The following is a 12,118-nucleotide window of genomic DNA, read 5'->3' on the forward strand; positions in this document are numbered from 1 at the left end:
TACTATATTGTTAGTATTTACAGCTAAAGACATGTATAGCTGGCTGTTCTCTAAGAACGTTTACAGTATATAATGTTAAAACAGCGTAAGACGAACAGCTAATGAGAATCTGTGTTAAATGACGTACAACAGCAAACGCTGCATATTTATCTGAATAATTATTACACAACAGACTAGTGTATTTTCAACGATTTCGTGTAGTTATCTTTTTTATGGATTTAGTGTTGGCTGATTTAAACTCCCAAACAGAAGGCGGCAGAAATGCTCAAATCAGCTACACGTGAATACCAGGATAACACTAGAAGAAGAACAGCTTTCGTGACGTCAGTGGCCCGCCTCCGCCGAGGAAGCCGCTGCATGTAAACAAAGAAGCAACAGCAGTTTCGATGGAGCCAACCGCAGTTCAATAAATGAGACATTGAACAGGGTTCGCTTTGTTCGATCTGAAGCTGAAAGTCTGTGTGTGTGATGGGGCTCCGCTCCGACTGAACCGGAACCAGCAACATGTCTATGGAAGATCCATTCTTCGTCGTCAAAGGGTCAGAGCAGTTTTTACGCTAACCACGCTAATGCTAACAGCAGGCCAGTAGCTATTGTTAGTCTGCCGAGACTCGCTAGCAAACCACAGGGACTGAAACCTAATTAACTTTATTACTTAGAAGCACGCAGAAGAAACCATAGCCGACTCCTAACGCTGGCTTTCAGTGTGCTGTGAGTTGGCCTGTTAGCATGTTGCTGTGCTGTTAGTGGAGCTAGTGTTGATAATCAGTTTGTCAGTATACAATTAATTTCAAAACACTATTAAAGGTGTCAATCGAATTAATTATATGAATCTTAAGGAACGTATCAGCTCAAATGTTTCATGTTTATTCTTTATTCTTAGTTTACTTTAAGATCCCTGAATCATTAATTCAAGCAACAGTTTCTCTTCTAATAAAATCGTATCTGTTTTGTGTTTTATAGTAACGTGTTTCTGTACCAATATCTTGTACCTGTTTAACATAAACTCAAACGGCTGGATCGCGTATTGTTGACTAGTCTGATCTGAGGTCAGTTACCATCAGTGTGTCCCATGAACTACTGAGACTGTGGCGGCCCACTATGCCGTTGCTGGTGACGGTGAATTCATTATATCGACTTTTAAATGCTTATCATCCAGCCCATATTGCACTTAATCATACATTTTCAAATTAACAATCTGAATAATTAAAGACGCCTCCCTTGTACTGTAGTACTAGTACCAGTATTGTCAAATTCATAATTGTTACAGACATGACAACTCCCTCAGATGTATTATTAGTTTAAAAGTCAGGGAAGCAATGTTTGTTTGGTCTGATTGTATCTTACATTACATTACAGGTCATTTAGCAGACACTTTTATCCAAAGCGACTTACATTACACTTTAAACCCATGGCCTTTTCACATTTAGCCCAGGGAGCAATTAGGGGTTAGGTGTCTTGCTCAGGAACACTTCAACTTGAGACATGGGGCAGCCGGGACTCAGACCACCAACCTTGCGGTTCCCAGCGCACCCGCTCTACCCCCTGCGCCACGACGACCCCATATTCTTACATATTGGAAGAAGGGTGCTAGTCCCTTCCACACACGGAGGTGGGCTGTGTATTGATCAGACACTGGTGGCGGATCGGTATCCAGCCAGAGTGTTGTTATTGTCTGATTGCTGCATCCTGATGTTAGTACGGCTTTGAAGGCAACGCAGAGTCACCATCACTGATGCGTTATGTTTGTTTGTTACAGTGAGGTGCAGAAGGCTGTCAACGCAGCACAGAGCCTCCATCACAGATGGAGCGAGCTGTCGCAGGAGGGGGGCGGGGCCTCCAAGGAGGAAATGGACTGGACGACCAATGAACTGAGGAACAGTCTGCGCTCCATCGAGTGGGACCTGGAGGACCTCGACGAGACAATCAATATCCTTGAAACACAGAAGTGTTCTTTTTTGTTTGCTTATTGTGAGCTCAGCCATATTAAGTGTGAACCTTTTCAGATAAACATGCCTCTTAACTCTCAGTGAACGCATTGTTGAGTCCAACCCAAAGAAGTTCAACCTGGATGCAGCCGAGCTGTCCAAGAGGAAAGCATTCATCACTACCACCAAACAGACTGTAAAGGTACGCTTCACTGAACGCTCACCCTCATCAGTCTGTAGTGACTTGAACTGACTGACTAATGTAGGGCCGCAGCAACGAATCAATGAAATCGCTAAAAATCGATTAGTAAAAGTGTCGGCAGCAAATTTCATTATTGATTAGTTGCGTGCGGAGCAAAAAAACAAACAGGTTTAGCGGTTTATGGTTGTGCGTTTTCAGTTTGTCTCACACAGCTGAACCATAATAGCTGATTAGTGGAGTCACATGACGCAGCTATGCCTTCTGTCAACAGACCGACATCCTCTTACCCGTCATCCCTCCGTCACAAAAGTCCGCCCCCTCCCTCCAGTAGTAATTCTACAGATAATAATACTACTACCACTAATATTACTACAAATACTACTCTGACTAATAGTATTAGTGTTATTAGATGATAATACTAGTACTATAACCAACAGTATAACTGCTTCTAGTTTTTCTACTGCTATTGATACTAAAACTACTATTACTTATTCTACTGCTAGTACCACAAGTACAACTATAACTAATGCTACTACTAATATTACTACAAAAAATACAATTTTTTTAAATTCTTCTGAGCGTTTGATATTTCTGTATTTTCAGCAGCTTTTTAATATTCATTTCAGCTCCTGCAACTTTTTCAGCAAATCTTTAAAATATTTTTCTGATGTCTGTATTAACAGCAATGTTTTAATATTAATTTCTGTATTTTTTTTTCAATTTGTGCAATTAATTTCAGTTTTTATCATTTCTGCATTTTCAGCAGATCTATGGAAATTCCCTTCAGCTTCTCCCATTTCTGTATTTTAAGCAATTTTTTCAAATTTATTTCAGCTTTTAGCTTTCAGCCTTCCAACGCATTTTTCTGCAGGAAATGCATTTTCTAGTTACAAATGCCATTTTAATTTCATCTCATAGCACTTGGTTATTTTTTAGCTGTATTTAGATGTGGTGTATACATTTACTTAACTTGCACCACAATGACGGTGATAATTTAATGAATGAGCTTAAACGTTTGTGTGTTTGACTGAAAGTGAGAATGTGTGCGAGTAGTATAGAGAACAAGTTCTGACGTTAAAACCAATCCTGAGGGTTTTTTTCTTTATTTTTTATAAATGATTATTAAGGAGCCACCCGTACTTTCTGAAGTATTTTTGCAATGTGAATTTGCAGTTCTGTGTTAAAATAAAGAGTTGGAAATAAAAGTTTTTTAATGCTTTTTTTTTTAGCCACACACAGGTAATAACCGCTTTGAAGTAGTTACACTTCATGCTGAGTCTTTATTGTGTGATTTATTTGAAACAATGTGGTTGGATGAAGTATATTATCTGAAGAACCGACTGATGGTCTTTATCTCTCTTGAAGGACATGAAAGAACAGATGTCGAGTCCAACTGCTGCGTCAGTGGACAGAAAGAACACGCAGGTAATGAAACACACATGAAGTACACACAAGTTTCTGTGTTTTAGCCGGGTGCTCAGAGGAGCTTGACAACCCTCTAGCAAAACTCTTCCTACAGATGCCCTTTCCCGAGAACCCTTCAAATCTAAACTTTCCCCCCCTCTCTCTCTCTCTATATATATATAGATATAATAAGAGTATTGCCAGGTTAAAATGGAGACGGTCCAATAGATTGTTGGACCCTCCTCCTGATGGAAAATGCGTGACGGTTCCTTTTTGTGTTGCTGTGATGTCCAGGCTCTGCTGGGTGACCGTGGGGCTCAGGGCCCGATCTGGCAACCCGGTCCTGATAAATACGGCCGGCTGGACCGCCAACTGCAGAATGCCAACTCTCACTTCATAGAGGAGCAGCAGGGCCAGCAGCAGGTACGGGAACACCCAGGGACCGGCCAATGGCAGAGCTCTAAAATGTGACGCAATATCAATTCATATGCTGTGATACAAATCACGTGGATTCAAAGCGAGCACATAATGTGTGTTTGCATCAGCTGATGGCCGAGCAGCAGGATGAGCAGCTGGAGCTCGTGTCGGGAACAATCGGAGTCCTGAAGAACATGTCGGAGAGGATTGGCATGGAGCTGGATGAACAGTCTGTGTAAGAACTGATACGGGGTTCGCTTCACGGGTTCTCCTCTACGTTTTAAATGCACCATCACGCACGTGTGTTTGCACTGGCTGCTGGGACTTTGTTAATGGGAGTTCTGGTGGTTTCCCTGGTTCCCCACAAAGATAACGGGACAGGAGGTTGATCCAAGTTGATTTTGAGTTTTTAAAAGGAAGTGGCTCACTGGCTGGCCCGCTCTCGGTGGTCTCCGATTGGTTCCTGACCTGGACTTGTTGACTCTCTTTGTGCTTTTCCTGCAGGATGCTGGATGACTTCACTCACGAGGTGGACAGCAGTCAGTCCAGACTGGACAACGTCATGAAGAAACTGGCCAAAGTGTCTCACATGACCAGCGGTAAAGTGTCTTAACTACTCATGAGGTCGTCCTCAGTGTTTCTGCTCGAGACAAAACCGATCAATGTAATAATAAATACGGCAGTAATTGGAGCATTTTACTGTTACTGATATTAATCGTTAGTTAGTGTATAGTTCTTTCTCCGATAGTTGATATTCATTAACTTTCTGTCCTTCCTCAGATCCTGTTCAGTGGTGCGCTATCGGCATCTTGCTCTCAATCCTCTTCGTGGTCATCCTCCTCTTAATCATCCTGTGATTGATTCATCCTCCGGTCACCACAGAACTCGTCTTAAACCTGTGTTTATTGAGCTCTACTGAGCCTCACTGGACTCTACTGAACACCGTTTCCCACTATCAGACTCCATTGAGCCCTACGGAGGTTAAGTAAACGCTCCTGGGTGTTTCTGAACTACGATACTCTACTACACTCTACTGGACTCACAGACAGACTTTCTGGACCACACTGTGTGTGTGAGACTCGACTGGACTCTTCAGGACTCTACTGGACTGACTTGGACTGACGTTGTTTGACTGTTGTTAAAATTGTTTCAAAGGTCAAAGCAGGTGGAAACATGTCTGATGTGTTTTAATGTTTCCTGTTTGTTGTATTTAAAGGGCTGAAAATAACCACTGAAAATAACCACAACAGTTCGATCCCATTAAATCACTAAAGTAACTCTAGTTTAACGTTAGTTTAACTCTAGATTTACTTCTTGAAGTTCTTGGATTGAAGTAAACGAGGGCCACGTTGAACAATACGAAGAATATCAAAAACTTCCTTGCAAAGCTCTCACACCGCTCGTGCAGTATAATCTCATTTATTCTCATTTTACCAGTTGTGTGCTGTGTTAATCCCAAACTCAAGCCTACTGGATAAAACGTATAAAAACACTCCAGAGCATACAGGTTTATTCTGTATTTTCTGTATTTAAACCCTGTTTGACTCTCAACTTGAATTCCATTTGAACTCTGTGTTAACATTTCTTTATTCCTGGTTTTATACAGGTTTAATCCTAGTTTATAAACAGTTTTTATCATGTTTAACCCTTAATTGAGTCACTTTAATCCTGGGTTAAACTTCAGTTTAACTTTGATTAGTCTGAGGTTGGAGTTTGTTGGAAAACATTGTTAAACACTAAGATTTCCTGTTTGCGTTTACATTTAATATCGTTTAGTTTTACTGACTCTTTTTTTAATCTTTTAACGGTATATCTTACTTTATTTTGTGTTTGCGGTTCCTGAACCGATTGGTCAGGACATTCGAGATGAGTGGAATCTTCTCCTGTTTAAAATCACACACTTTGATGCTTCACAATAAAAGCATTTCCCAGATGAACCTCTGGAAGTCTTTTAATGTGAAGCCCCGAAGGTTAGCAGGCGAGTAACTTTTCTAAATTGTCTGTAATCATGTAACGGGTGTAGAACAAGGCAGACGATCCTCCCGCGCCATCAGACTCACGGTACACGTAGCGGTGCAAAATATCACGTCTGTTCCCTGTTAAGATTTTAATGAAATAAAACCAGTGTTCTCCAGAAAATAAAACTCAGATACAGATACTCTCACGTACACAGATTATAGACACACGTACCTGTGGGGTTTAATCTCTGTACTTCATTTTGATCTGTTTTAACTCTTCATAACAGTATTCAGTATTGTTTGTATGTCCTTTGAGATTTGATTATGAATTATTTTGGTGCTTTCACAGCCACTAATGTAGAAACTCATCCATCCATGTTTTTAGAGCTACATTTCTGAAACAAACAGTCCTAAATTATGAATAATGAAGATAACAACCAGTCTGTATTTTGCTGTAACATCCTGAATCCGAACAGAATGACTGAATTTGTGCTGAATGGAAGACATGTAGTTCAAAGTTAAACTGTTATTGTTCGATTTTATTAAACTATATCATTGACTGGTGAACAAAAACATCATCCGTCTTTCTTTATTATTTCATCTTTTGAGGATAATTTTGTTTCAATAAACTGATCCATAAAATAAAAGCAGTCTGTGATCTTTAAAATGTTCGCTGCCTGCTTTAAATGATTGAATATTTTCATGTCTATTAATTTATAAGGAGTATAAATAACTTTGCTTCATAATACAACAATGTAACTGTATTTGGAAGCCCATTTAAGGGAAATACATTGTATTAAAAATGTATTGTATATTTTTCTGTGATAAAGGGATGGGATTTAAATATAATATCCAGTAGTTTAGTATTTTTCTTTTATCTCTTATTCTCAATATTTTTATTCTAAAAAATAGCTTTTTTAGTTTTTTGAGAGAAATCAATCTTTTTCCAATAGTATTTCTTCCACAGATGAATACATGTACACATAAAGGGTAACTTTAATACAAACAGCTTGTGTCATCCTTTTACATGTGAGAGAGTTAACAGGAAACAAGGAGCTTATCAACATAGAAAAACTGTACAGACACAGAAATACTGCAGAAGTTTAAATACTATATATGTTTATATAAGTCAACTGACAACAGCGCACTCATATTTTGTTGAAGAGAAAAACACAAGTTATAATATTTTAATATTAGTCACCTGACAGCAGGTCCCAAGAGAACAAAACACAAAGCAGAAACATCTTCGGACACTGAACTGAAAAAAGCACAATGTCCTTAAATAAAGGAAATCCTGAACTTATAGTCGGACAATCCAAACGTGAGGCGCTCTTCTCTTTTATTCATCTATTTATGTTTTCATATTTCTCTGTGGATTGGGAGCAGAAAACGCCACTGAAGCTCCAGTAGTTATCCACAAGACACAACACAACTCCCAACTGGCACAAAGCCACTTCCTCATCACATGGCACCTTGAACTTTGTCCTCTTGCAGAAACTCATGCTGGCGAGCACACTGCTAAATGTGACCCGACATGTCAGAATATCCTGTACTTGGACATACTGCATTTGGCATTCTACATATCGGGACATAATACATATTTTCTGGCAGACTAAATAATTGGTTAGTGTTGCTTTTAATGGTTTTAATGACAAATATTCATTAAGACTCATTCAAAGACTAACATCTGATAATGAAACTTCAAGTATACTTGAATCATTTGAACTGTGAATACTTAAACACCTTAATACTTGGATCGGTCCACCCAACTGCCTGAACTCAAATACTTGTACAACTTATTTAGCCGTTGACCTGAACTCTCTGAGGACAGAGGTTGTAGACTGGATTTCTGGGTTGATGAGGATGTCGATCAGCTGCGGAGACACGATGGCTTTGTCTTGAAACAGGAGCAGCTCACATGATTGGTGCAGGTGCAGTCGGGGGGCATCTCAGGGCAGGATTCGGGTGTTCGAGTGAGGTTCTGATTGGACCAGATGCTTGCAGGTTTCATAAAAAGTATCTTGCAGTTTTCAGTAATGTGGAGTGAATCTTTGAGTCTAGTTGTCAAAGACAAGGTACGGTCACGTGACTACGCAGGGGCGGTGTTGTGGTGTCGGAGCAGCCGGATGGTGGCCGAGGGGCACTCAGTCAGCATGTGGGTCACCTGGTCCAGACTGAGACAGGCTACCTTCTCCCCATTCACCTCCAGGATCTCATCTCCAACCGCCAGCAGGCCAGCGTACAACTTCTTAGTGCTGCTGTCCACCATGTCCTCCACGTAGACACCTACAGTACACATGAAAAGCACTGTGACGCTGTGCTGATACAAAATGCAGGATTAGTATCATCATTTTTAGGAAAGACAACTCTGATTCCAGGAGATCCAGAGTCATCAAATCTGTAGCAGTAGTACAATAAGCTTTAGCAGTAAAGCGAAATAAGAAAAACAACATTAATTGCTGTGTCAGTTAGGTTAGAGCAGCATCTCAGCGGCCCAAAGTGTTGGTTTAGGCTCTTAACCCATCGACATTACTATTTGTAGCATTCATAATATCCAAGTCAGCTGGTCTAAACCACCTAACGATGGCTGGTAGTATTAGTACTATTTATAGTAGTACTGGCAGTATTGGCAGTACCACAGAAAGGTAGTCCGCCTCCTTCCTTAGGAGCAGTATTAGTAGTATTTCCAGTATTGGCGGTACCGGAGTCAGGCCGTCCTCTCCCCCTGCTGATGATGAATCCATACATCTGGCTCTTCGGTCGGATGACCTCCAACAGAAACGTTCCGTCAGAACAAACGTCAAGAACCCGGCCGATGGAACGCACGAAAGAGGGACGACTGACGTCCTCGACACTGAGACACCTCTGCACCAACCTAGGAGACAGAGGGAGACACCAACGGTTGGAGGGATGGGTATCGGAGGGGACGTCCCGCAGAGATTATTGTGACAAGGGACTGTCTTACTGGTCCGCGGCTGGTCGGTAGTCAGCGGAACGATCCGTCTTCTTTTTCTTCTGCTCCAACGCAAAGCTCTCAACTGACAACGACTTCCTCAACTGCGAGAAGGGGGAACCGTGCTGGACAAGGAGGAAAAATTCAGCTCAAATAAGAAGAATACGGTCTGAATGAGGGAGTTAGTGAATGATTATGGTGATTCTGGAAGTACATTGATTAGAAATACCCTTTTCATACACATTAACACTTGTTTTCCTGTAACAAGACTGACCTGAATATTGAATTTATATAGGGTTTGTCACTCAGAGGAGTTTCAAGATTGAAAAAGCCAACAGGAACCACGGCGACAACAACTGAGGTGGCACACGCTGAATGTATGAACGTATACTTGAAACATGTAAGAATAATATAATCTTAACCCTCACTGCAGAGATATTTTGGGAAGATGCAACCGCCCCAAGAAGTCCCATCATGTCGCATCCGCATGGAGCCTTGAAGGATCAGGTACCGAGTCGGCAATTAGCTCAGGTCTTTGCTTGAACACACGTCCCTCGAGGCTTCAGATCTGAGCTGTCAGCGATGCTGTCAAGATGCCAGTTCAGTACGTTTCCCCACAGAGCGCGGATACCCTCCACACTGTTGTTTGTTTATTAACAGCTTTTCAGAGAGTAACCACTGCAGGTATATTAAAACATGGTAATTAAAGGATCTTCTCACCGCTGCGGACGGTGTTTTCTTCAGCAGGCCCGGGGACTTCTTTGGCACCGGCGGGGTCGGGCTGGACGCTGAGGTGTCGGGCCGTGAGGCGAGCCGGTCGAGGCTGCCGGCTCGAGTCCTGCTCAGTCCGACGTTGGAAAAGAGACGACGCAGAGAAAGGCGGGAAGGTTGGTTTCTGCTGATGAGGCTGAAGGACAACAGGTGATCAGCCTCGGACAACAGCGTCTACTTACGAGTCCAAGTCAGTAAATGATGATGATGATGAGAAAAATGATTTTCAAGCACAGGCTTTTAGTTCCTTGCATAAACAGCAAAATTCTTTTGGGTCTTACAGTGTTTAAACAAGCTGGCCGTAAGTCGCATTGGAGAGATGATGCGGTGCAGTTTCCATGGCGACTAGTTTACATCAAAGTGTTTAGTCAGAGTGAGGACATCCGGCAGCAGACATCACACAGACTCAGTCGAAGTTAAAACTCACCATCCATCATCCTGTGGTCCCACCGGCTGTTGATCACAGCTGGTGCCGGACTTCGCCGGGGCTGTAAACCAATCAGAGGACCAGATGTTAGTTGTTACCTTTTCAGGTCAAATGTCATATCCTAACAAAAGCCAAGGGCCCTTGAGCAGCAGACGGAAGCCAACTCAGAGTTAAGAATGCACATGCTCACCCGCCGTCTCCTCGCTTCCCCCTGGGGAGGAGGAGGAGGAGGAGTTGCTCTTCATCCTGAGATCCAGACATCCCTCCTCTACAGAAGGGCTCTTCTCCTCCAGCTCTGCGCCACCCGCGCGGCGTCCGGCCGGCGGCTCCTTCTCTTCTTTGCCACGGCTCAGATTCTGCGATGCCTTTGTGCTGTCGGGCCGGATGTTTTGTGACATCAGCGATGATGTCACGGGAGCTGTTGATGATGTCACAGGAGTGGGAGAGAAGGAGCGTGGGTTGCCGGAGGTCTGCGTGGTCAGCTGATCGGGCGCGTAGGGGTTGATTGGCAGGTCAGTGGCGGGCGCAGCTCGAGGGGTGGACGTCTGGCTTCCCTCAAGTTTCACCTGACCGGCCGTCCTCCTCAAGTGGTGGTCCACAAACCGCCCGGCCCGGCCCCCCCTCCCAGCGACCTCACCAGGTGTGACAGAGCCGATGTAGGTCTCTCTGATGGGCTCAGTGCGCAGATTGAGGCGAGGCGCGGGCGGACCCCGCCCTGGGTCTCCAGGTGCAGGTGGGTACAGTCGGAGATTCAGGTTGACTCCGCCCCCTAAAACTGTTCCGCAGGCGTCCCACTGACCCAAGCCCCCCGAAGACGTCTGTCCTCTTTGCTTCCTGTCAACAACATGTCCTGCCCTGCCGTTGACGTACTGGTTGAGGTTCGGTTTTGAGACCAAGACACCCGTCGCTCTCTGTCCCCCACGTCTCCTCTGCCACTGTCGCTCCAGGTAGCGGCACTCCGCCTCCGTCTCCGTCTCGTCCTCAAACCGCAGACGGCGAGTCGTGGACGTCGCCGGCCGCCGCCTCGGAGACCAGGCGGCTGATTCGGCGCCGGAGGTGTGACCCGGGTGCCCCGACGATGAGGCCACACCCCCCAACCTCACCCGGATGACAGGATGCAACCTGACCCCCGACCTGTGGACAGAACCCCGTGAGAGGGGCGGCATCGTCAATGCAGCAGGACTGGGATCAGTTAACTGTGATGGAGGGACGGGGTCAGATGGAAAAAGGTGGAGTAAAAACATGAGAGCGAGACGGATGTGGATCTTATTCAAAGGGACGTGGTTTGATGAAGAAACATTAAAAACATTAAAGATTTATTAGATTAGATTTATTTGTCAATTCATTCTATAAAGGACATATGGTTAGCAGCTCAATGTACATAAACAACAAGAGGAACACTGACAAAAACACAAAAATGTGTGAATTTATATTACATATTTTATTGAGCTGTCATGTCTTTGACTTTCAATCGCTGCTGTGTTTATTTGTTTGTTTGTGTTCATGTCTGACAGATTCTCTACGGAAAAATAATGAAGTGAAGAATTGAAGAAGTTACGGTATAATCACAAAGAGTGAACAGGTGTCACAAAGTATTTCAGGTCGGCTGCGATTGGTCCTGTTCTTCACTGACGGACACGTTTTTTTTCAGTTTCTTAAGTTACTACGTAAATAAGTAGAAATTAACAAACAACGGTTTGTAAAAGATGCCATAACATAAACACACAAACGTAACTTGTGTGTGTTAATCATAGAGTTTGTAGGCCACTCAAGCAGAGTGTGTGTGTGTGTGTGTGTGTGTGTGTAACTCACAGAGAGTGTGTGTCGGGGGTCAGCAGCTTGTGGTCGGCTCTCAGAGGAACGCAGCGACGCTTCATACGAGCTCGGTCCTCAAACTGCTGCTGCCGCGGCAACGGAGACGACACAAAGAGACTGAACACACAGACGCAGGGCGTGGGGGAGGGAAGGGGGTGACATCGCCAGCTCTGATTGGTTGGTGTGACGGGGGAAGGAGGATTAAACTGAGCAGCTCGTCAGAACTAATTAACCTGACGAGAC

General features: G+C 43.6%; 2 protein-coding genes across 2 annotated transcripts; one reads left to right on the forward strand and one right to left on the reverse strand.

The window, feature by feature from the left end:
* Positions 1-273: 273 nt before the first annotated feature.
* On the forward strand, positions 274-6,556 carry stx6 (syntaxin 6). Its single transcript, XM_040183338.2, has 8 exons — positions 274-539; positions 1,760-1,929; positions 2,036-2,130; positions 3,496-3,555; positions 3,829-3,957; positions 4,080-4,186; positions 4,456-4,550; positions 4,732-6,556. The coding sequence occupies exons 1-8, from the start codon at positions 505-507 to the stop codon at positions 4,806-4,808; spliced, it is 768 nt and encodes a 255-aa protein (XP_040039272.2). The 5' UTR covers positions 274-504; the 3' UTR covers positions 4,809-6,556.
* Positions 6,557-6,889: 333 nt separating this feature from the next.
* On the reverse strand, positions 6,890-12,057 carry kiaa1614 (KIAA1614 ortholog). The gene is made up of 7 exons (XM_040183322.2): positions 11,873-12,057; positions 10,251-11,194; positions 10,061-10,121; positions 9,583-9,769; positions 8,875-8,987; positions 8,612-8,784; positions 6,890-8,195 (listed from the first exon to the last, which is right to left on the reverse strand). Exons 1-7 carry the CDS (start codon positions 11,935-11,937, stop codon positions 7,999-8,001), a joined length of 1,740 nt encoding a protein of 579 aa, XP_040039256.2. The 5' UTR covers positions 11,938-12,057; the 3' UTR covers positions 6,890-7,998.
* Between the last annotated feature and the right edge of the window lie 61 nt (positions 12,058-12,118).

Source organism: Gasterosteus aculeatus, chromosome 8, assembly GCF_964276395.1.
Source record: "Gasterosteus aculeatus chromosome 8, fGasAcu3.hap1.1, whole genome shotgun sequence".
Lineage (NCBI taxonomy): Eukaryota > Metazoa > Chordata > Actinopteri > Perciformes > Gasterosteidae > Gasterosteus > Gasterosteus aculeatus.